The 26,898-nt window shown below is 37.4% G+C and overlaps 1 protein-coding gene across 1 annotated transcript in view; it reads right to left on the bottom strand.

Annotated features, from left to right (window-relative positions):
* Positions 1–26,898, bottom strand: part of LOC150100214 (uncharacterized) — an 850,396-nt gene that overhangs the window by 249,551 nt on the left and 573,947 nt on the right. The window contains exons 30-31 of the mRNA XM_090402345.1: positions 19,792–19,845; positions 1,788–1,949 (exon numbers count right to left, since the gene is read on the bottom strand). Coding sequence (XP_090258471.1) covers positions 1,788–1,949; positions 19,792–19,845 — 216 coding nt within the window. The remainder of the gene's footprint in view (positions 1–1,787; positions 1,950–19,791; positions 19,846–26,898) is intronic.

Raw genomic sequence — 26,898 nt, 5'->3', positions numbered from 1 at the left:
AGCCACTCTGGGCTTGCAGACCATGCTCTGGATACACACCACAGAATACGATGGAAGAAAGCCACAGTAATAAACCACAGCAAGTTCAAATTTGAAAGACTATGTATGTGAATGAGTCTAAAATACTGTTTGATGAGGTTTGTGTATTATTTCCTGCAATGAGTCTTTTGACTCTAAGGAGATATGGTATTATTAATAATAATAATAATAATAATGATGACAACAACTGAATTTGCTGCTATTATTGATGTTCAAAATTTGTGCTTTGATTGCATTAGTATGGAATGTCTGTTCTTGAGCTGCTAGAATAAATCCTTCTGATTCTTTTTTAATATATCCATATTGTAGCCATTGCCACGTCTTGTTCACATCAATTTTTTTCTCAACATCTCAAAGAAATTGGCTATGCAAGGGTTTATTTTTCCAGCACACATATTGGTTATTTTGCTGTTGCTTTTTGCAACAAATTCCTTTTGTAAGAATTTCTTTGTAACAAGTTTCTTTTTTGTAACAGTTGTTTCCTGTTGCTTTTAGAAGGCCCTCTTGTGTAATTGCTTGAAGCAGTTGCTCAGAGCTATTGTTGATGTAACTTATTAAACAAATTTCTTCTTCTTCCACAGTTTGTCTTATTTGTAGCAGATCCTGTCCACCTACTCTCTTGGTAGGTACAACCGGTCATCATCACTTCATGGATGTAATGCACGATGCATAGTCATTAATGTTCCAGTTTTGTGGTCCAAGTTGTCCTGGTCTTCTTTTGTCCAATCTATTATGCCAGCTGTGTATGAGATCACTGGTATAGCCCAAGAATTCATTGCTCTAATTGTGTTTAATCCATTTAGTTTTGTTTTCAGAATATTTCTAACTCTTTGTGTGTATTCTGCTGCTTCCTGTTGTTTACCTTTCAAGTAGAGAATATCATTGACATAATAACAACAACAACTTTTTTGGCAAGTCATCTTTGGTTTTGTAGGTTTAATCTCATGCTAATATGAATTTTAGAGCCACAGAGACATTTCTTGACTCTGTGGCTATGAACATCTTGTTATTTTAACATTACTATTAAGTAATTATTGGCTAAAATTATTTAAAATTATTTACAAAGGCAATTAGTATTTTTTTATTTATTTATATTTCTTATATTTATTCAATGTCTGCATGGTTAGCCTAGTGGCTATGTACTTCACAACCTGGGAAAGGAAAGTCCTGGATTTGATTCCTGTCGCCGATGGAGGAGCTTCAGGATCTTTCTCAGATATAGCCAAATTAGCCAGTCTTGGGTGTGGACAGGGGTTTTTCTCCCCAGTTTATCTGTGGTTTTTCCTCCTGCAAGCAGGCAAACCGGCCCCATGAACACATGCAGCTACAGTTATAGAATATACTGGGAGGCATACGGCTAGACACCTTATCCTCGGGACAGGTACGACTTAGAAAGGTGCTTAAGAGCTCTGTACAGGCTAGCAGGCCTAACATGTAGAAGGGAGGAGAAGGGAAGATTTTTATTCAATGCTATATTTATATGAATTAATTTTATTTGATACAATACAGGCTTGATAGAAAATAAAACACTTAGCCTATGCATTTAATCAACATTGCTCTCTGTTTGTATGAAAAATAAATAAATAAATAAATAAATAAATAAAATTGTAGCATGCAGTCAGTGAAATGGCCATGATAGAAATAGATGAGTGTAATTTCTGACTCATAACCTTATCATGCCCATTTAATTATGGATGTTAAGGAATGTACATATATAAACAGAATGACAGTGATACAAAATTTAATACCTTTTCTCCAGCTTCTCCGGGTGGCCCTGATGAGCCAACAAGTCCTTGAGGTCCTTGTTCTCCCTGCCGTCCATGGGGTCCTTCAGGCCCTGGAGGACCATGATCACCACGATCTCCTTTTGGTCCTCTAGGTCCTGGCTCACCTCTAGATCCTGGTAGGCCCTATGCATAAATATCAAGTAAGAAAGAAGCGATAAGAAAACTGCAAATACTCTAATTAATATTTTATAAAAGTAAAGAAGTAAGTCGATCAAAATTATCTTTCAGGATGGAAAAAGATATATATAACCATAGTGAGATTGGAGACTAGTTCAATAATTGAGATGTAATGATGATGTGAAAATATTTCATCATACATCTCATACAGCATCAGTGTAAACAGTGTACTGTTTTAAATTCTAACAAATACATAGTATTAGATCAACATAGATACTTTTCAATGTTTACACTCTTGTTCATTTACTAAAACATATGTAAAACATTACAAGTAGCTACAACAGAGATAATTATGATAATGAACGATCACATGGATGATCCATAAGGAACTTTATTTGCTCATGACTTGCTCACAGTCATGATCTTTTCAGAACCAAATTTTATTTGCAATGTTCTTTCCTTTTTTCCCCCAAAACATTGATTTTTGCAAACAATTATTGTCGCTATTATTATTTTCGTGCATATTTCCATGGAATCAAAGATTCACTATGGAAGATCATTATTTACACAATAATTATAATTATTATAACAATAATTATACTAATCATTATTTACACAATACCTATTATTATTATTACTGCTACTATTATTATAATCATCACACCTACATGACATCAAAGACTCATCATGGGAGCTCCATCTATCACACATGCAATTCATCATATCATGCTTTAAATACACTTGCATTCTATGCAGTCAATACTCTCAGGCAAAGCAATCCAATCATTCTCCATGCAAAAAAAAAAAAAAAACTACTTCTCACTCCTTGCTCACACCTTTCTTATACAGTTTCCAGAGATGACCTCTTGTTAGAGGTCATCCCAGGAGAACAATCCCACCATTCCATGAAAAGCCATTTCCACATTTATCTGATAAACCTCTTACCAATTTATATGCCTCTATCACATCCCACTCCCTCCTATCAAGCAGACTCTGCAAATTGCATTTTCTCACCTTTTCTTCATATTCAACATTCCAGAGAATAAAAACCATATCAGTCAATCACCTCTGTACACCCTTTCCAACATCTATTCATCCTTTTGATAATCAAGGCTTTTGATAATCCTTTCTTGTATCATTGTCAGAATTTATTGTGTTGTCCTCACAATTCAAGAAATCTGTACTGACAATTTTAGGGGTTAAGGTTTCTATCCACCATCACTCCCAAATCTCTTATTTCCCCAACTCTTCCATTATCCCTACAAATTATGTATTTTGCATCCTGACTTTTAAAATCTTACACTTTGCAACACTGGACTGGTAGAACCACATCTGTGCCCATTCATTCAGTCTATTCAAGTCCTCTTAAGGCCACAACATCTGTCCTTTTAAGACCACAACATTTACTTCAAAAGTAAATTTGACATCCCATATTTGATTTTGCAACACTGAACTGGGATCCCAACTCCCATGTCCATTCACCCACTCTATTCGAGTCTTCTTGTAAGACAACATCTGCAAACAGCTGAATATCCCTACTGAAACCTCTTCCAATATCATTAACATGCATACTAAAAAGCAATGGCCCTAAAACGGATGTGTAAGGCACACTGTGAGTGACTTTCCTGTTCAGGGATATCCCAGGTAATCACTTCATGGTCACTTTCACAAACCGGGGAAGATTCGACACTTCATTTCTAATGCCATCCATCCTCTGATAAGATGATCAAATCCAAGACACCTGATCCTCGCATATCCTCTGGTACATACATACCGCCTAAGGTAGTTGTGTCCTAAAAATTTGAGAGACTTATTTTCTTTGCTTCCAGATACTCTCGTTATCCCAGTCTATATCATCATAATTAAAATCATCCATATGATTATGTATTTCACTGTTCACTTCCCCCAAATTATCAGGTCTATGGCAACATCCAACTAAATATATTTCATTCTATCCATTTCTACCTCACACTATACTGCTTCAAACCACTGCCACTATTTCCCCATTGCATTTTTACCTTGCATGGACACAAACAATCTTTTTTTTGTATCATCAGCAGCATTCCATCTTCCTTTTTTTTCCCTTTTTTTATCTTGATGAAAAAAATCATACTTCTCCATCTATGTTCCTGTCAGGAAGAGGTTGGATGTCATTCTCATCCTAGCAAGTGTCACAAGTGTCAATTTCTGAGTGAATGAACTCATTCACTCATTTCATTTCCCTTATTTCTTATACTTCGGGCATCCTATACAAACATAATAGTTCATTTTTGGGTCTATTACAAATTGCACTGATGCAACTACTTCATGCCTTTCCCCAGCCATTCCTCTTTCTCTCTCTCTCACATTACCTTTCCCAGAAATCTCTCCAAATGCAACCCACCAAATTCCAGGTCATCCCACTCCTATTTTGTGTACTCATATATTCAATTCTTCTTTCAGCATCAACCTTTCTTAAGCTGTGTCCCCATATTCATCTCAATTCCTCTGGTTTCCTTGCCTGTGTTGCACTCCTGTTCTCTCATTACCCTTATTCATGATACTCACTTCTCCATTCATTTGCACTCTTTCTATTCCTCCTTCTTTACTTTTCTGATTGTCCATATTATTTCTTACTTGATTAGATTCATTCTTTATAGTCATTTCTCTTCTTTATTGACCTTTATCATGCTATGTTACTGTATCTACCCTAACTCTCCTTCTTTCCTTGTCCATCTTGTCTCCTGTTCTCTAATTCTCCACACTCATGGTACTTACATTTACATTCATTCCTTCAATCCTTCCTTCTGTATTTTTTCTGTTCTTCCACATAATTTTTTACTTGCTTAGATCCATTCTCTGCAGTAATTTCTTTCCCTTCCAGCAGCAGCCTCTCCAGATGACTTAAGCGTTGTTCAACACTATGCAAATACAGTTCATCACTCTTATAAGTCCATCTATCCCTCAAATGCATTCCACACATTCACAAACTGAACTCATTTCTCTTTGCACATTTCTGCTAACAATACCATTTGTGATCTTTACTCTCTGCCTCAACTGATTACTGTAACATCTATGTAACATGCTGACTATGTTTCCTACCACACTAACATCATCAAATTCCTGATATGTACCTTCAGAGGGAGCGATATACAGAATATTTTGCCAGTATGCCATGAAAAAGTTACATCATTACTAAGTTCCTCAAAATCAGTCAAGACTCCAATATTATCAGATCTTATATTTCTGTCTTCTAAGGCACTTCTTACTTATTGACACAGTAAGAACTGCCTTAAAATCTAAAAGTTAAAAAAAGTGGTATTTTTTTAGCTTTTTTTCCTACCATTCTGGCAAAAAAAACACTTGTTTTGCTAACCTTTCCTTTACCATCCTACCTGAGATTTTCTCTGCTAACACATTCCGGAATACTAACAATGTAAAGTTCTTTCCTAAATATCGTTATTTTTAGCATGATATTGCCATACATGTCATCTGTTCACTCTCATAATCTCTCTCAGAACTATCATATCTGTGGTTTCAGTCTTCAATGAAGTATTTTATTTCCAACTCAGCTTTTAGATCAATATGTTAAAACTGATTTTTGAACACTGTTTTCTATACAGCTGGTTTAGAATTCTGACTTACTATCATACCAGCTTTACTAATTCTGTTGTCTATTTTCAAATTTAATTTGCCATCTTTACTAAAAATTCTGATTAAATAGCTAAAATGTTTATGCGTATGTGGATGCTTGAAGTGCATTTGAGGAACGAGAGGAATTGTATGCGAGAGACCACTTACATTTGAATGAGGAAGGACGTAGGCATCTGGAGAGATTGCAGTTCTGAACGAGTCAGTGTGTCCCAGGGAGGATGATAGCAGGGGTGGCCACTTGTGGGAATGGATACTTGGGAGACGGGAGACGATGTCAGGTAACACTGAGCCCAGTGGAGTGTAGAAGGGATAATGCTGGGTATAGAAACAATGGCATTTATATGCTTTATACTAATGCCAGGAGTATCCGGAATAAGGGAGAGGAATTGGTGGTGCAGATGGCATCAGCCTGGCCAAAAATTATTGGGATCACGGAGATGTGGTTGACAGATGGGGATATAACAACAGGAATAGAAGTCGCTGGGTATAGCATTTTTCGTCAGGATAGGAGGGGAAAGTGTGATGGTGGTGTACTGCTTATGATAAGTGATGACCTATGTCCTCTAAGAGTGGAGGCTTTGGAAGGAAGTGAGACAAATGATTTTGAGAGCGTATGGTGTGAGGTAGAGGTAGGCAAGACAGGATATTTAGTGGGGTGTTGCTACAGACCCAGGAGCACAGAGGATGGGGACCAGGAGATGTTTAGACAGTTAAGTTTGGCAAGTGCAAGAAGAAGAATGATTGTTATGGGAGATTTAACTAAAGTAGCATAAATTGGAGAGAGAAAGATGCATGTAGCAATAGGGGAATGGAATTTCTAGAATTCTTGAGGGACAAATGTCTTAGGCAACATGTAACAGAGGGAACAAGAGGTTCAAGAGTTTTGGATTTGGTTATAGCATCAGAAGAGTTAATAATAACTGAGTTGACATCTCATCCACCAGTTGGAGAGAGTGACGATATGGTTTTGACTTGGAAAAATGAATAGACATGCAGGAATATCAAAGAGATGGGAACTTATGTGGAATTATAATGCAGGTGATTATAATAGTCTTAGACGTCAACTTCGGGAAGTTTCATGGAGGGAGGAATTGGAAGGCTGGGATATCATTAGTGCATGGGAAATTGTGAAAGAATATTTGTTAGCAGCAATGGTAAGTTGTATACCACGAGTGAAGAAGAGGACACAATTTGGAGTAAAGTGGATGACAAACAATATTAAACAGGAATTGCATGTGAAAAAGAGGCTATGGAAGAGATATAAGGAGACAGGTGAAGAGAAGATGCATGAAGAATATAAGACACGGACCAGAAGAGTGACTAGTGTGGTAAGGAAAGCGAAACTGGAATATGAGAGGAGATTGGCCCTAAGATCCAAAGAAAATCCTAGGGAATTTTTTAGCTATGTGGCCAGTAGGAGGAGAAATGACTGTGGAAGAATGATATTGTGGGATAAAAATGGGAATAGAGTGACTGATGCAGAGGACATAGTAGAATTGTTCAATGAACACGTTATTGGAGTATTTCATCCTAGAGGAGTCAGTTTTAATGCTAGAGGGATAGGGCTGGTTCGAGGTTTAGAGGTACAGGAGGAGAGTGTGTTTCAGATACCGAGTACTCTGGATGTCAGTAAAGCTTTGGGACTGGATGGTATTTCACCACGAGTTTTGAGAGAATGTGCTAGGGAACTGACAGTGCCTTTAACCGGGCTTTTCAATGAAAGTCTGGTTTCGGCAAAGGTGCCCAGGGAATGGAAGGAAGGTAAGATAGTGCCATTGCATAAGGGTAGTAACAGACTGGAAGTGTCTAATTATAGGCCAGTCTGTGTGTCATCAGTAGTTGTTAAGATCTTGGAGAAAGTAGTGAGGGACCATATACAGCATTTGGCAGATGAGGGTAATGTTATCTGTGAGAGTCAACATGGATTTGTGAAAGGGCGCTCTTGTTTTAGCAATATGCTAACCTTTTATAATAAAGTTACAAGAACATTAGATGAGGGAAAGGCATATACTGCAATTTTCTTAGACTTAGCAAAGGCATGGTGGAGCAGTTTCAAGGAGGCAGAAGGTTACAAGTGGGGCCCCACAGGGCTCGGTACTAGGACCTATATTGTTTAACCTTTATATCAATGACATTGCCAGTGGATTGCAAGGGAATATTCAGTTGTTTGCAGACGATGCGAAGCTGGGAAGGATTATTAGTAATAGTGCAAATGTGGTAGCCCTGCAAGAGGATTTAAATAAGCTAGATAAATGGGCAAATGAATGGGGGGGTGTCAGTTTAATGCAGCAAAATGTAAGGTCTTGAGGTTTGGGACACATCGATGGGATGCTGCATACTCTATGGGAGGAGTTATACTGGAGGAGGAAGCAGGAGAGACAAGAGATCTGGGTTTGATGATTGATAGAAACCTGGAATTTAGGGGACATATTGCAAAGGTGGCGAAGGTAACACAGAGGATTGCTGCAATTATGAGAAGGACACTTACCTGCAGAGATAAGAGGGTTATCATTCTGTTGTATAAGTCTCTGATCAGACCACACTTGGGCTATTGTTCTCAGATTTGGTCCCTAGGATTTGAAGGGGATAAATTAAATGTGGAAAGGATACAAAGACAGATGATAAAGATGGTTTCAGGACTGTACAAGGATAGTTATGAGGATTGGCTGAGGGAATGTGGACTGCAGAGTTTGGTGGATAGAAGAAGGAGAGGTGATATGATTGAGACTTTTAAACTGTTGAGAGGTGGTTACAGGGTTGACACTGGGGAGTTCTTTCGCTTGGTTGAACAGCGGGAAGGAGTGATGACAAGAGGCCATCTCTGAAAGTTACGAAAGGAAATTGTGATCAAGAGGGTAAGGAGTGGTTTCTTTGCGTTTAGGGTGGTTGAACCGTGGAATGCATTGCCTGATGGAGTGAGTGGTGGGAGCGAGAACGGTCAATGAGTTTATAGAGTGGTATGATAGACTTTGTGTTTCTTGGGTGGGGGGGGACCTCCCCCTCGATGAGTCTTGACAGACTTTATGTTCTTAGGAAGGACCTCCCATGATGAGTCTTTTGACTCCATGGAGGCCTGAATAATAATAATAATAATAATAATGTTTCTTAAGTTTCTGTTTCTATAAGTTCTCCATTCAGGTTGCAGTTGATGCATCCTGAATTATTTTATTAGTCTTTTTATTACTGATTATCATACTACATTTTTTATTATTTTTATTATTATTATTATTATTATTATTCATTACACCTCCAAGGAGTCCAAAGACTCATCGTGGGAGGACACCTACTGTACAGTTCTCTGTCTTCACCACTACACCGAACCTTTGCTACTAATCATCTACATCAACGCCATCTGCTGCCCACCACAACTAGTATTTTTTGTCTGTAAATTGTGTGTGTTCTGAAGGGCCAATTTGTTTGTATGCATGATGAAAAACCTGAGTTTCTTTGAGGAAAAAACCCTACTACCTCCGTATGAGATCAGCTAATTCACCTTCAATTGAAAAAGTCCATATAAAGATTCCTTCCATTACAACAGCAGTTATTCAATTTAATCAGAGAATCTTGCAGATTTGTACTGTATTTATTTAGTAGTATAACAAGATCTGCATAAATTAAAGAGATGAGATTAACACCTAAAATTTTGATCATTTAATGCTGCTTTCCTTCCTAATGTGATCCATGTTGATGAATAACAGTGGAAATAATATGCACCCTTGTCTCATACCTGATCTAACATCAAACCACTTTCCTGTACCTTCTTCAATTTTAAGTGCTGACATACAATTCAAATACAAAACCGTATGTTCTACATACAGTCATGTATTAAATGTCCCATTTACACCATATAACTGTGACATTTTGAACATTTTTTCTCTTGGCCTCTTTGTCATACGTTTTTTCCACATGTACAAAACTTAAGTACAGATCCTTGTTATATTCCATGATTTCTCAACTATTTGTCAAAAAATTAAAATCTGATCTTAACAACATCTATTTGGAATGACCTCAGCTTTTTCTTCTCCAAGCTTTCCTTAACTAATTTTTCTTAGCCTTTTCTCAAGTAATATGTTTGTGCAGGACAATGTCTGCACAGATGAAAAGAAGTTGTTTGATGAGTTTGGAGTTGTACTATAAATGGGTGTTAATCAGCAGCTATTCGTGTTCGTATATGATTAGGGAAAGTAGAGGGAAGGTAGCATTCAGTTCAGTGGACCAATATACTCATGGAAATACCTATAGGGGAGACAATGCACCACTTATTGTCTATGAGAAATAACCAGAGGGAGTCAGTGAGGGATGGGTCATCAGTTAAGCAAAGTGCTCACTTCTGAATACAATCAAGCATTCTGAGAGAGATCTTAGGTGCATCATCATCATCTTCAAATTCCTGATCTGTATCAACAGGGAGGATGTATAGAATTTTATGATAGTGCTACATGAAAACGATACATCATTGCTAACTTCCTATTAACAATTTTCATTCAAATTAACCTGTTATCTACCATTCATTTCTCGGTCTCCTCACGTCCCAGGACTCATGATCCTAGCCACAATGTCTTTCTATTTCTTTCTGTCTTTTGTTGCAGCACTGCCGAAAGTAAGTCCAGTGATCTTTTTAATCTGGTCCAACCATCTTGGTCTTGGGTGTCCTCTTTTTCTTTATCCTTCCACTCTGCGTTGGATGATAAGATTTTCCAGGTTGTCATTTTCACATCTTAAAATGTGACTGAAACATTTAAGAATTCTTTCATTTACAATGTTACATAGTAAATGAAACATTTACTATGTAACATTGATTTGTAGTTACTTATACTTTCATTAGAACTTTTGTCTATTCAGGAGACTCTTTACATCCTTCTCCAGCACCACATCTTGAAGCTGTTTATCTTGTCCATATTCTTTTTGTTGAGTGTCCAAGATTCAGCACCATAAATGAAAACTAAAAACACTCAGCTATTGACCAGTCTTGATTTATATGAAATGTTTCTGTCTTTTCATATTTTCTGCAATTGCACCATTGCTGACCTCACGAGTCTGCAATGGTGCAATTATCTTTTCTGCAATGGTGCAACTCTCAATTCTCTACCCACAGTAATTCTCTTTAAATTTCTGGTTGACATCTACTCTTGATGCTTATTAGAGCTCCAAGGTAAATGAATTCATTCACCTTCTCAAAGTCAAATTGATAGAAACCACTATAGTATTTGTTAAGTGCGTTTCTCATAATGTATTCTCCATAAAGATTGTATACATCAGGGGAGAGTATGCATCTTTGTCTCACACCACACCTTTCTCAACATTGAACCACTGAGGTGTTTTTGCATCTATCTTCACCACAGCTTGATTCTTCTCATAGATTTGTTTTAAACGGTATGTCAAACGCTTTAGCATAATCAATGCAGCACATATACAAGAGCATATTAAATTCTTTAGTGTTTTTAACCAAGTGCCTTAGATTGCAAATTTGATCTCCGGTTCCATGTCCTTTTCTAAAACCTGCCTGCAGGAAGTAGTTATTTAACAAATTGTTTAAGTCTTTCTTTAATAATATAGAGAAGAATTTTGCTTGTATGTAAGAAAAATTACTGCATTCGTTGATTTCCTTTTTGGGGATAAAAGTGGATTTTACTCAATCACCAGACCAATATGGTCTGGTGATTGAGTAAAATCTCTTCTCTAAAATTTTTTTATTACAAATTTTACTGATGATTTCAATTCCTATGAGTCTAGACAGGTGAGAAGTTCACTTGGTATTTGGTCGTGGCCTGGGGTTTCCCATTTCTGGTTTTTTTTTAATCTCTTCTTTTAAAATGCAAGGTTCTTTATGGAAGTCTTTTATTTGTTGAATGAGACTGAATTATCTTTGTATAGATTTGAGCAATAATCTTTCCATCTATTAAGGATGTCATTTTGATCAGTAAGAATAAGATTGTTGACATTAGCTATACTTGGAAACTCTGGTTTAAATTTTCTATGCAACAGCCTTATTTTGCTAAATAGGTCTTTGGTTTTATTTAGATCTGAGTGATCTTCAATTATTATTATTATTATTATGGATATCTCCATGGAGTCAGTAGACTCATCACGGAAGACCCAAACTAGCAAAACATTATCTGTTATATCTCTTCTTGAATTCATTTACAGACGAAGAGCTCACAACTAAGTCAGGCAACGAATTCCATTCATTCACCACCCTCCAGGCAAAAAACCTTGTTCTGACATCCTTGTTAACCACACTCTTCTTTCATTTCCAGGGATGACCACTTGTTCTTCCATCACTATCACACAGCTGAAACATTTCCCCTGCATCAATCCTATAAAAACCTTTCAGTAATTTAAATGTTTCTATCATATCCCCTCTTCTCTGCCTATCAATCAACCTCTGCAATTCACAAGCTCTCAATCTATCAATGTAGGGAGCATTTTTTCAATCACTCACCAACCTGGTCACTCTTCTCTGAACCCTCTCAACAGCCTCCTCATCTCCAAGGAATCCAGGTGATCAGACCTGAGCATGGTAATCCAAATGTGGAAGTATCAATGCTTTATAAAGGAGAATAATAACCTCTTTATCTCTGGAAGTCAGTGTATTCCTCAACAACCAAGTAATCCTATGTGCAATCTTGGACACCTTAGCAATGTGTCCTCTGAACTTCATCTCCCTATCTACCAACACCCCTAAGTCCCTAGCCTCATCAATCTCTTGGAGTACTTTTCCATCAATGTAGTACACAGCTGGTAATCTTTTAATCCCAAAATGCATGACTTTGCACTTTTCCACATTGAACTGACATCCACTATCTTTTGCTCTTCTACCAGCTTATTCAAATCATCCTGCAAACTTTCAACATCAGCTTGATTTTTTATTGCGCTACCCAACTTTGCATCATCAGCAAACAACTGTATATCTCCCTGTAAGCCATTTCCTATATCATTTATATACAAATTAAACAACAATGGCCCAAGCACAGAGCCCTGAGGCACACCACTGGTCACCTGCCTCATTCTGGACTCGGCTCCTCCATACACCACCTTATGGTATCTCTCCCTGAGCCATTCTCCTATCCATATCACCAATTTAATATCCATTCCCATCTGCTCCAATTTGCGTAACAGTGTTCTATGGGGTATCCTGTCAAAAGCCTTAGCAAAATCCAGAAGTACCACTGTGTAGCCAGTTCCTTTGTCCAACTCAGATGTTATTCTATTATGAATAGTTAATAGATTGCTAAGGCAGGATCTACCTTTAACAAAACCATGTTGGCCTCTATAGAGTATCATATCCTGATCCACCCATTCTTGAATTTTGTCTTTAACCAACTTTTCCAATACTTTTACCACTACTCCTGAGATGGTGATTGGTCTGTAATTCAATACCGCAGTTTTAGAGCCACCCTTATGCAAAGGAACCACTTTACCTAACTTCCACTCCCTAGGGACAATACCAGAGTTAAAACTTAAATTAAACATCCAAGTAAGAGGGGGGGTTGACAATTCATTTGCACATTCACGCAATGAATGTGCAAATGAATTGTCTGTTTGCATTTAAATTTTGCAATATATTAAATACCTCTGATTTCTTAGCTTCAATTCTCACATTAGTTATTGCTACAGGTACAGAGATATCTTCACTTGGGTGATAGACTTTTGAAAAGTGATCACTCAGTAACTTGACTATTACATCTGATTTTGTCATCTCAATACCATCAGCATCACTAAAGTTATCCTTCCGAAGTCATTCTTCCTTTTACTTGCCACATAGCGGAAGAACTCTTTGGGATTATCCTTGATCTCTTTGGCTAAGGTCTTCTCATAATCTGATTTAGTTTTTCTTACTATGCTGGTAACCTTCCTAGCTTGAGCCTTGTACTGCTCATGGGAGTACTGATCGCCTTTCTCCTTGTAAATTCTCCATAACATTTTCTTTTTTTGCAGATCAAGCTTGATACTACTGCTCATCCATCTAACATCTGCCTTGTTTGACTTCCTGACCATGGGGACACAATCTGATATTGCTTTCATCAGATACCCACAGATTTTATTCATGCACTGCTAACTCTTTCCCCTGCAATATGTTCTGCCATGGGATGGCTGCAAGCTCACTCCGAAGCTTGTTATAATTGCCTAGCCTGTAGTTCCGTATATACCCCTTCTTAACAGAAAAATCCACAGATTTTGCAACCTCCCAAGTCAATACCACATGATCGCTTTCACCAATTGGAGATAACGAGGACACCTTACTTATGCATATAACCTCTGAACCAATAACCAGGTCCAACACTCTCACACCACGTGTCCCTTCAGTTAAGTGCCGTTTCAAGTAATTATCTCGTAGAAGATGTACGAACTCTATTTCCTTTTTGCTACGTGATATTTCCTCCTTCCAATTGATATCACCATAATTAAAATCCCCAATAATAATCACTAAATCACTAAACCTGCACTCATTGCACTAATTTGCTGATGCATGAATTCAATATTTCCCCCTGTACTCCCTGGCCTATAGCAGCATCCCACTGTATATTTGGTTGCATTGGTCACTATTTCGCACCAGACCGACTCAAATGAACTCTCATTCATATGTCTATCATCTTGATATAATCTAACATTGCATTGACTAATGCTAAAAATTCTCTCTTATTTCGAATGCTTCTTGCATTGGTATACAAAAATTGCAGATTCCCTCTAGATCTTGTACCAGCTTTAGAACTGATATATGTCACTAATTTCAGTAGTCCCATGCCGATTTTTATCCCCTCTCTTCTGTAATTTATTCTGCGAATAAGGATCAATACATATACAATCAGTGCTAAAGTTTCTCTCTCTTGCACTCAACCTTTTCAATATTAGTTTCCCCGCCCAATTACTTCAACTTGTTCAGAAAACAGTAACTTCTTCAATCGCTTATGTCTTTCCATGTTCAGATGCAGTCCATCTCTAGCATACAACTGTCTTTTTCCTTCAAACACACTCCAAACATCAACAAATTCCAGACCTCTTTTTTTCCCACATTCTTGCAATCGTATCATTCATTATCATCGCTCATCTACTTAACTCGTAATTGTCAAAACGAGGCAGCACACACTATCCTCCCATTGACAATTTTCCTCTTCACAATATCTAACAATGTTCTTAAATCTTTTCCTACCTGATTTATACCACCACTCAGGTCATATGTACCCACCATAACTATCATCTTGTCTGCTTCATGCCCTCTTTTTATTGCTAAAGCCACTCTTTCTATTGTCCCACCAGCCAAGCACTCCTCATGCATGCCACTCTCCATACCCTTAATCATAGAATTACCGTATATCTTACCACTCTTAACTTCATTCAAGCCCACACAAGCGTCACTCATGGACTCATTTTCTACACTATTCAGCATGACTCTCCCAGTTTCATTACTTAACGCTCTATTACTTACGCCCCCCCCCCTTTACACTGCATATGTTGCTGATAAAGCTGTTTTTATCTTTAATGTAAAATTTTTTGATGAGCTTAGATAACTCACTATAGATCTGTCTATTATCTTCTGTTGAAAATCCTTTTGACTTTATTTCTTGTCTTTTCTTGACTTGTTTCAGTTTAATTTGATATCCAGGGCATGTTGATTCTGTATTTTTTGGGCAACACTGACTTTGTTGTTTCCAATAATATTATTTTGGTTTTATCCTAAAGTTCTTCTGGGGTTATTTCATCAGTGTAATCCCTAATTCTAGAAATTTATTTTCCATTTTAATGATATATGTCTGTCTCAGTAATTACTGTGAAGTCTAATCTGGGTAGATATGTTATGTTATTTGTTTTTAAATGTATTTTCATACCAGCAATGAGGAGTTGGTGATCAGAGCCACAACCAGCTCTGGAAAATGCTTTAACATTTTTCATCATAGACCTCCATCTTTTGTTAATACAGATGTAATCAATTTGGTTCCTTGTTCTATCTCCAGGCAACCTACAGGCATATAGTTTCCATATGTGTTACTTAAAAAAAAAGGTGTTTGTAACCATAAGTTCTCTTTCTATACAAAAGTTTATCAGTCTTTCACCTCTTTCATTTTGGGTGCCCAGTCCATGATATAGCTCAGAACTGTCTTGTTGTGGTCTTCCATCCTTTTTTTCCAAGTTTTGCATTGAAATCACCTTTAATGATCAAAATGTCTCTTTTCTGTGTTGCATCTATAGCTAAATTTTGATCCCTATAGAAGAGGTCAATAGTTAAAATACAAACTTATTTATTACTGACCATGTACAAACAAACTTACATTATAGCCTACCAGTTTAGAGGTCAATGGTCTCTTTGTCTGCATCACTTGTAGGGGCATAAATTTGTGACAGTGTGATTGGTATTGGATTACAGTCGATTTTTAAGGAAATTATCCTATCTTTGATAAGAGTTGTAACTCAACACTGATTTGCACATACATTTTGTTGGCCAGGCTGGTTGGTCGAGTGGTTAGCGTATCCTCTTTCCAGCCAAAAGGTTGCAGGATCGAATCCCACCATGGGCATCAATGTTTGTTTGTGAAAATACTAGTGGTGGTGGTCGGTGGTAGATGGTGTTGGTGTAGATGATGAAGGTGGTTGTGGCTAGTGAAGTGGTGGAGACGGAGGGTTATAGAGTAGATACCCTCCCTCAATGAGCCTTTGGACTCCCTGGAGGTGTTATGTAATAATAATAATAATAATAATTTTTTGACAATTATTGCTACTCTGTTTCTGCTTATAGAATCACGTCCAGCAAACTAAATGGTATTGCCTAGCTGTGATGTAAAGTGTCTTGTTTTTCCAATGTGTTTCCACGATTTCTAGTATACTGATGTTTAGTCTTTTCATTTCATTTTGCACTATGTCCAGTTTGCCTGTATGTAGTAATCCTTGTACATTCCAAATACCAATAGATGTAGTTTTCCTTAATTTGTGCTTTTTTGGTTATAGTTGGATTGTGGCTGAGAAAGATATCAGTTTTTTGAACATCATAGATTCTCAGCAGGCGATGAGATTAGGAGTGTGCATTCCTTTTTCCTCTCTGCCCGGAAGTACTACCTTGGTTTGCCAGGCTGGTAGCTGCTCCACTCTTATCATCATTCTCCATTGTGTTTATGGTTGTCATGGGAGGAGAGTAGAGTGGTTTCCCCTTGCCTTCTCTACCAGAGAGCTGTTGCCAAAAATGCTGTTTCAGCTATGCCAAATAGCTGTCCAGACATGAGCCTTTTGGTGATATTGCATATCTTCAGTCTCATGGCATGATGTTGTCCACTTCCAGGGTATCTGGCTTGGTTTGGCTCCTACCCAAATGAGACTTGACCAGCTTGGGTGGCCCTGCCAGTCTCTCTGGGTTGTCAGAGCATGCAAGCCCCCTCACCACATCAAGGTGGTGAGGGGGACTTGATAGATAACTTCGATGGGAGTAATCTATCAAGTTTCCAAAATTATAAAATCACATACTTCTGCCTGCTAAGGCACTTCTTATTCTATCAATCCACCTAGATATTGGTCTTCTTCTGGATCATCCTGACAAAGAACACTGGTTTTGCTAACTTTTCCTCTAAGCGAGACTAATTTCTTTCTTATTCCATATAAATTTATTCAGTTGACTTCCTATCATACCAGCTTTGCTAATTCATTTTTTTCTATTTTCATATGTAAGTCACCGTATTCACTAAAAATTGTACCTAAATAGTTTAAACATTTACTTGTTCTACAGGTTCATTCAGGATGCAGCTGATGCTTTTAATGTTTCTGCCTATCTTCATTGTCTTTTTATTGCTGATTATCATAAAAAATTTATTACAGTGGTTCTTCAATTTAGTTGGGGAATCAATCCTGCAGACTTATGTTGGATTTATTTAGCAATACAATGTCACCTGCATAACGCAAAGAGTTTAGATGCCTCGGGTCTAAATTGATAAAGATGCAATATTTCAAATGTGGCAACAGTATTCTAAGGTTGGGTACATCTGAGCTTTATACTGTGTCAGGAGTTGAATAGGAGAGAAGTATTTCAGGATAAAAAAAAAAAAAAAAAAAAAAAAAAGAACTGTTGGAAGATGAAGCGGATGATGGATCTGAAGTGTTTATGCAATGATAGATCAGATGAGAGAGTTAACCCCAGAAGAGTAAACTGGTCCTTGATTAGTGAGAAGAATATTACTAAATGTGATGAGGAGAGAGAGAGTGAAGTATGGTCTTTTTTCCTGGAAATGAGACAGGATTACATTTTGTTGACACACCAAGTTATCCTCATCCCATTTGAGAATAGCAAGAAGATCTGTGTTTAGGGCAATGGTTAAGGAAGACTTGAATTACACAACCACTACAGGTTTTGAAAATAAAAAAGAAGAGTGGAAAGTACTGCCATCAAGTAAGCTATGAATAAGATCACTGATGTATAGAAGAAAGAGAGTGAGTGACAGCACTGAGCCCTGGGTACACAAGCATTAACTGAACAATCTGATGAAATCCATCATGACCCACAATAAATAACCAGAGAGGAAGCTGGCATCCCATTCACAAAGGGAAGGAGGAATGCCATAAGATAATAGCTTGGTAAGAAGGATACAAAGCCAGACTTGATCAAATGCTTTGATCTGCACCAAACCAGTTGATCTGTTCATGGAAAAACTAGAAGCTGACATCCTTTCCAAATTAAGCCCAAAGCCGTTGGTTTGGTGGAGATATGTAGGCGATGTTTTCATAATTTGGAGAGGCACAGAAACAACCCTATTTGAATTTCTTACAAAAATAAATTTCTTCCACCAAAAATTACAGTTCACGTTAGAGCTTGAAAAGAATAGCCAATTGCCCTTTCCAGATACGCTAATCAAGAAACAAGAGGATGAACAAATCCAGCTCACAATCTACTGCAAACCAACATACACACTGGACATTACCTGCACTTCAAATTGACTCACCATATTGCACAGAAACTCAGCATAATCCATATGCTTAAGAGTAGAGCGACCAACATTATTTCAGAAGAAAATGATCTCCTTGATGAACTCGCTCTCATATCTCAGAACCTGGTAAAAAGTGGTTACCCAGATAATATAACCAAAAAGATTCTTCATAGAAACCCTCCACAACAGCAACCTTCTGTTACACAATATACATCGTCCATCGTCATCCCTTATGCAGGCTCAGTGTCAACAAAAATTGCCAAACTCCTTAAGTCCTTCAATGTCAGAGTTGCTTTTAAACCAGCTAAGACATTATGCCATATTCTAAGATCACCAAAGGATATTAATGCCTTCTTCAAATACGCAGGTGTGTACAACATCCCATATTCCTGTGAATTAAATTACATAGGGCAAACATCGAGAAGCCTGGAAATTCGAAAAAAAGAACATGTAGGACACGTGAACAACGACAGAACAGATATTTCAGGATTAGCCCATTACTTCTTGATCAAAAACCACACCATCAATTGGGATAAAAGCTGCATTCCCTCTATAGAAGAGGATTTTCGATGTAGAAACTTCTAAGAAGCTGCCATTGTGCTCTGCTCTGGAGAAAACCTAAACAGAAATCAAGGAATGATTCTGAAAGACATCTGAAAAAGCTTAATAAGTTTGCTCAGCTTACCAGAATTTCATTTCACTAAAAACTATATAACGTGCTCATAAACAATGACTGATACACCACGTTCCATGCTTATGATGTCACGCATCGGTTTAATTTATTTCACAGTGTTACTCCATTCTTTTTTACTAACAAACGTTGAGTTCTATGTACCATTACACATGTCCTGAAGAAGCCAGACAGAACTGCTGGTGAAACTCATAGACAATTGTATATATTTTTCAAAAAAATCTCTGGTCAACTAATAAAGCCAATATAAAGTTCAGTTTTAATATTTAATAAGTGACCAAATACAGCACAGAGATAAAGTAGTAGTTGTTGGCACACCGAGTTGTTTCTCATCCCAGTTTGAGAATTGGGATGAGGAATCATCTTATACTGAAGTTATCCAATGAATATAGTACTGCCACAAATGTCATTTCATATGCAAATTTATATTAGCTTAAAGTTTGATACTAACGAATAAAATAAAATAAAAAAACGGAGACAGATAAAACAAAAATAAAATCGTTATTGATGTAAGATCTGTATTTTATTTTATTTTTCTTCATACAACTAGAATAATTCAAGCTTGGAAAACAGTACAATTTAATCTTCAATTTATTAGCATTATTTTTTATTTGCTACTTACAAGTATCCCAGATGGACCAGAGTGTCCTTTTGATCCCTTATTACCAGGAGGGCCCTTAAAAAAAAGACTATTATTAAAAATCACTTTTATCTATGTTCTAAATAAGAAATGACAAGTTAACTATATATGTTTCACTTGTTGGTGATAACATGTAAATACATTTCAATGACATATAATTAATCAACATCTGACTCAAGTTGATGATTGTTATATTAGCTCCAATTTTTTAAAATATTTGAATCAGCTTTATCATTTATCTGCATGAAACAACTTAAGAAAATATGAACCTTAACAATTAAAATTTTGACCAAGAAATATTTTGTTAAAAAAAATAAAATAAATGACATTGAGTGACCTTAACACACATTGGTTAGAAGAAGAAAAGCAAGAGAGATAAAACTGAATGCACATTGAATAGATGGAGAGAGAGTGACACTAGTTAGAATGAAAGAAAGGTATGCAAGATGGATCCCCAGAGTAGACAGAGAAAAGTGGAGTAGAAAGCATGGAGATGGGAGGTAGGAGTGAAAGTGTATTTAACAGTGGTCAACACCAAAAGATGGGGAATGGTCCCAAATACCCCAGGAAAACAGATTAAATTGTGATGGTGAGGAAAGATTAAGGAGATTTAGTGACTAATCACAACTAAGAAGTACGTTTTTGTGACTTATTCAATGCTAGAAAGTCACAAAATCATTTACTGTGACTATTTCATTAGCCTGGTTGGCCAAGTGGCATATCCTAGCATATCTGCTCTCCAACTAACAGGCAAAAGGTTTGAATCCTGCCATGTGCATGAATGTTTAGGATTGTCTTCAGGTGGAAGACAGATTTCATTACCTGGTATAAAACTACTGTCCTACATATATATTTTTATTATTATTATTATTACCCAAGACCTCATGGAGTCAAAGACTCATCTGGGAGGTCCTTTTATCACACACATCTCATCATACTGTGTCTTAAACACACTCAAACACCACAATCTCAGGCAAGGCATTCCAATCATTCACAAATCTGCACAAAAAAAACCTACCTCTCACTCCCCTACTCACACCCTCTTTATACAGTTTCCAGGGATGACCTCTGATTCTCCCCTGATCTCCCACTATTCTCTGTAGAACTTCTCCACCACTGATCTTATAACAACCCCTTACCAACTTGTAGGTCTCTATCATATCTCCCCTCTTCCTTCTCTCCACCAGACTCTGCAAATTACATCTTCTCAATCTTTCCCCCATACTAAACATTCCAGAGGTCAGAAACTACCTTAGTCAGTCGCCTTTGGACCCTTTCCAACATCTCTTCATCCATCTGAAAACCCAATCACTTGCCCAATCACTCAATTTATTCAAGTCTTCTAGCAAGGCCACAACATCTTCACTACTCTTTATGGTTCGTCCCAACCTTGCATCATCTGCAAACAACTGAATATCTCCATCCAAATCTTCGCCAATATCATTAATATACAAGTTAAATAGTAATGGCCCTAAAACAGATCCCTGAGGCACTCCACTAGTGACGTTCCTTCTCCTGGATATCGCACCTCCATACACAACTTGTTGATACCTATCAGATAGCCAGTCTCTAATCCAATGCACCAATCTAATATCCAACCCCATCCACTCCAGTTTGACTATCAATTAATCATGTGGTAATCAATCAAAAGCCTTTGCAAAATCTAAGTACATTACTGTGTATCCTTCTCTGTTCATGGAAGCAGTCACCTTAATTGTAATAAGTAAGTAGATTACTAAAACATGACTTATCTATAGCAAATCCATGCTGTCCATCAAAGATAATACCATTGTTGTCAACCCAATTCCGGATCCTAGTTCTCACAAGCTTCTCCAACAACTTAACTACAACACCTGACAAACAGATAGGCCCATAGTTTGATGCTTGAGTTCTATCACCTCCTTTATGAAGTGCCACAATCTTGCCCTCTTTCCACTCTTTAGGAACTTTACCACGTGCAAGACTCGTATTAAAAAAATATGTCAAGGCAGGTGTCAACTCTCTGGCACATTCCTTCAGAATACGCGGTGATATATTATCAAGTCCCACAGCCTTATTTACATCTAGTTTACTCAACTCCCCAAACACCTCTTCCTCACTTACAGTCAGTCTCTCCTCCCCATCATCAACTGCTCTTAATCTCTCCATGAAGTCACATTCACAAGATTGAAAGATCTTTATGAACTGTTCATTAAGTATCTCCACCACACATTCTGCAATAGCTGTCTTTATACCATTTCCTCCAATCAATGTCATCCTTCCATAATCATTCTTTCTTTTGCTGGCTACATATTGAAAGAACTCCCTAGGATTCTTTTTGGCTTCATTAGCTAACTGCTCTTTATACCTCTCTTTAGCTACTCTCACCAACCAAGTCACCCTCCTTGTCTGGTCTTTGTAGACCTAATTAAATTGGTTACTTCCACTTCTCTTATACTGCCTCCACAATGCCCTTTTTCACTGTATCGCATGCTTAATCTCTTTATTCATTCATCTCACACCTACCTTATTTAACCTTCTCACCCTTGGAATACATTCAGACATTGCATCTGCTAGATAGTTTTTGAAACCCCAAGCTGCATTGATCTCTTTTCCAGGTAACTCCTCATTCCATGCTACACCTGCAGGCTGTCTCCTGAGTTCTGCATAATCACCCCCCCCCCCCTTGTAGTTCCACATATACCCTTTTTTCACAGGGGTCCTTGCACTGCTGGCAACCACCCAGGTAATCACCTCATGGTCACTTACACCAATTGGTGGATGATTTGACACCTCATTTATAATTACATCCTCTGATGAGCTGACCAAATCCAAGACCCTTAATCCTCGTGTGCCCTCTGTTACATACTGTCTGAGGTAGTTATCTCTCAAAAACTCAAGAAACTCGTTTTCTTTACTTCCAGTTGCTATCTGATCATTCCAGTCTATATTGCCATAATTAAAATCACCCATAATGATCACCTTTTCTTATTTCCTTGGCTAATTTGACTATACATTTCACTATCACCACCATCCACATTACCAGGTCTATAACAACATCCCACCAAGTATTTGATTCTATTCACCTCTATCTCATACATATTGTAGGTCTGAATGGCTTAAAAAGTTTCGTGTTTGGTTTCTAAACATATATAACATATATATATATATATATATATATGTGTGTGTGTGTGTGTGTGTGTGTGTGTGTGTGTGTGTGTGTGTATGTTAAAGATACCAAGCTATTTTAAACCTTGTTTTACTCCATTTCGCAAGTAAGCAAACAGATAAACAAGTCAAGCTTGTGCCTGCAAGTGTTGCAAGTCTAGCTGACCCTGCAAGTAGTGCAAGACCAAGGCAACTCACAGTAAAAGTAGAATAAGCTCTGATCACTAATCTGAATATTTACCCTTAATGCAAAGCACATCTCCTGGAGGAGATGTATGATGCTTTGTATTAAAGGCAAGGGGCACTACTCAGACCGGTTTCGGCCTTTATTGAGGTCTCATCAGTGCGAGCCAGGCTAGAAATACCAATTTCTAGCAATTTGTCTAAACAATTAACTACACAATTAAACAATTTGTCTAAACTAAACAATTTGTCTGTTTGCTTACTTGGGAAATGGAGTAAAACCAGCTTTAAAATAGCTTGGTATCTATAACATTTATTATACCCAAGGTAAAATACTTTCTACATTTATATCTCCTCCTGAGATTTTTATTTAATAAGGTTAAAACCCCTTAGGGTAACTTGTTCTGGTAAAATACTTATAAGCTCTGTATTACTAAAATCTTGGTATTTCTAGCCTAGCTCCCACTGATGAGACCTCAATAAAGGTCGAAACCGGTCTGAGTAGTGCCCCTTGCCTTTAATACAAAGCATCATACATCTCCTCCAGGAGATGTGCTTTGCATTAAGGGTAAATATTCAGATTAGTGATCAGAGCTTATTCTACTTTTACCGTGAGTTGCCTTGGTCTTGCACTATGTGCAGGGTTAGCTAGACTTGCAACACTTGCAGGTGCAAACTTGACTTGTTTGTCTGTTTGCTTACTTGGGAAATGGAGTAAAACCAGGTTTAAAATAGCTTGGTATCTTTATCATTTATTATACCCAAGGTAAAATACTTTCTACATATATATATATATATATATATATATATATATATATATATATAATTAATACAAATAGAAAAAATATTAGGAATAAGTATTAATAAAGATAATTATCATTTGTTTTCCTGAAAATTGTTGATATAAGGGATACATAGTTATGTTAAAACAATTATTATTTGGTAACCTCCACTGAGTCAACAGACTCAATGTGAGAGGACCACTCAACCAGCAACAGAATTCATATCTATTATAATGAGCCTTCAAGTTATTTACATTATCTGCACTCACAACACACTCAGGCAATGCAGTCCACTCACTAACAACACTTCACATAAAAAATCTACTCCTCACTCTCTTCTTCACTACATCTATATACAACTTCTAGCGATGGCCTCTCGTTCTTCCCATCTTAACATCCACTCTTTTTTAAAGTTTCTTCTGTAATCTGATAGAATCCCTTAAGTAACTTGAAGGTCTCTATCATATATCCTCTTTTCCTCCTATCCCCCAACCTCTATAATCCACATTCTTTCAAATGCTCATCATAACCAATACTCCAGAATCCTGATATCACTTTGGATATTTGTCTTTGGACCCTCTCTAGTTTTTCGACATCACAATGAAAACTAGGTGGCCACATCGGAGCATAACAGTCCATATGAAGTATGAACAATGCCTTATATAGATACACCACGACGACCACCACCACCATCTCCTTATCCCTACACGCCAATGTAATTTTTTATCATAGCTGCAATACAATGTGCAGTCTTCGCAACAAGTGCAATGTGCCATAGGAACTTCAGTCCACTGTCCACCATCAAGATCACAAATCTCATCCACTTCCTGAAGTACAGTTCAACCAATACAGTATGTACCCTTATATCTCTGTATCCCGAAGTGTAATACCTTGAATTTATTAACATTAAAACTGCAATCCCACTCATTTCTCATAGCTAAAAGTCTATTCAAATCTTTCTGTAGAGAATTAACATCAGCACTACTCCTGATACACCTTAACACGTTCGCTGCCACGCTACTTCAGCATAGTCTGTTCCCGTACGCCGAGCAATTTCACTTCTTCAAGATCAGTATGGTACTCTCATTGCCGGCGGTCAGCATCATACGAGTATACTCGTAGTTGGCTTGTGCAGAGCATATACCATCTATGAGAATACACAGCTTTGATGCTAGCTCCACAAGCCAAGCATTTTCACTTCTTCAAGGTCAGTACGGTAATCTCGTTGCCGGCGGTAAGCATCATACGAGTATACTCGTAGCTGGCTTGTGTAGCTGGTTTACCAACTACAAGTATACTCGTAGTTGGCAGCGAACGTGTTAATTTGCATAATCAGCACACGTTTGAAGATCCCCAGTCAATCCACATGAAATATCATGAAATTATATTTCATGTGGCTCTCTGAACGATATTAGCAAGTCAATCTCCAATCCTCTGCAGCTTGTACACCAACTTATCATGTGGTGATCTATCGAATGCTTTTGCAAAGTCCAAGAATATCACTGTATATGATTTTTCCTTATCCAACACATTTGTAACCTTGTCATAAAACATAAGCCAATTGCTAAAACAAGACCTGCCCTTCACAAACCCATGCTAACCATCAGAGAAAATCTTATGTTCATCAACTCAATCCTGAATTCTTTCTGACCAATTTTTCCAACACTTTGATCATGACTGCAGAACAGACTGGTCTCTAACTGGAAACTTCTGTTCTTGAATCATGCTTGTAGAGAGGTATTATTTTGCCTTCTTTCCACACCTTAGGAACCTTACCCACTGAAGACTCTCATCAAATAACCAGGACAAGAGCACAGCTAAGTCTTTTGCACATTGTTTAAAAATATGTAGTAATATGTCATCCATTCCCACAGCCTTATTAACATCTAAATTGAACAACACTTGATACACCTCTGATTATTTCACCTTTAATTCTCCTAATCCTTTCCTCCCTTCTACATGTCGCATAGCATCATTCACACCACTATGATATACACCAATGAAGTGTTTGTTAAATAATTCCACTATGCCATTTGCCATGGTTACACTGCTACCATAGCTATCCATCAGCATCAACCTGTAATTATTTTTCCTTTTAATTGACACATAGCAGAAAAATTCCCTTGTCACTTTTCTAGCCTGCAGTTTATATTCTTCGTTGCAAACTGTCTTGTACTTCCTGTATAAAAACTTCTCTTGTAACTGGTTGCTTGATTTGACCATTCATCCATTTCATTCCTACTCTATTTATTTGCTTAACTCTTGGTATGCAGTTATGCATTGCTACTGCCTTATAATTTCCCATGCACTATCAACATCTTTTCTACAGAATTCATCAACCCAATGCATTGATGCTAGTTGACTATGAAGCTTCTGACAATCACCCACCTTATAGTTCCACATATAAATCTTCTTGATAACAACTTTTTCATGTTTGAATTACCTTCCAAACTAATAACTCATGATCACTTTCACCAACAGGTGGCAGTGTGGATACCTCATTCACAACCACATCCTCTGAGGAATCACTAAATCCAACACTGATAAACCTTGTGTTGCTTCCATCACGCCTGCTTTAGATAGTTATCCTGCAGAAACTCAGCTGTCTCCTGAGCTCTTCATAATGATTTGACAACTGGTGGATGATTTGACACCTCATTTATAATTACATCCTCTGATGAGATGACCAAATCCAAGACCCTTAATCCTCGTGTGCCCCCTGTTGCATACTGTCTGAGGTAGTTATCCCTCAAAAACTCAAGAAACTCATTTTCTTTACTTTCAGTTGCTATCTCATCATTCCAGTCTATATTGCCATAATTAAAATCACCCATAATGATCACCCTTTTCTTATTTGCTTGGCTAATTTGACTATACATTTCACTATCACCACCATCCACATTACCTGGTCTATAACAACATCCCACCAAGTATTTGATTCCATTCACATCTATCTCACACCATACTGCCTCAAAAC

This window comes from Typopeltis vanoorti, chromosome 13, assembly GCF_054136105.1.
Source record: "Typopeltis vanoorti isolate ZY-2024b chromosome 13, IOZ_Tvanoo_1.0, whole genome shotgun sequence".
NCBI classification, from domain to species: domain Eukaryota; kingdom Metazoa; phylum Arthropoda; class Arachnida; order Uropygi; family Thelyphonidae; genus Typopeltis; species Typopeltis vanoorti.
The sequence above is the reverse complement of the archived record's forward strand: the minus strand, read 5'-3'. Positions and strand labels throughout refer to the sequence as shown.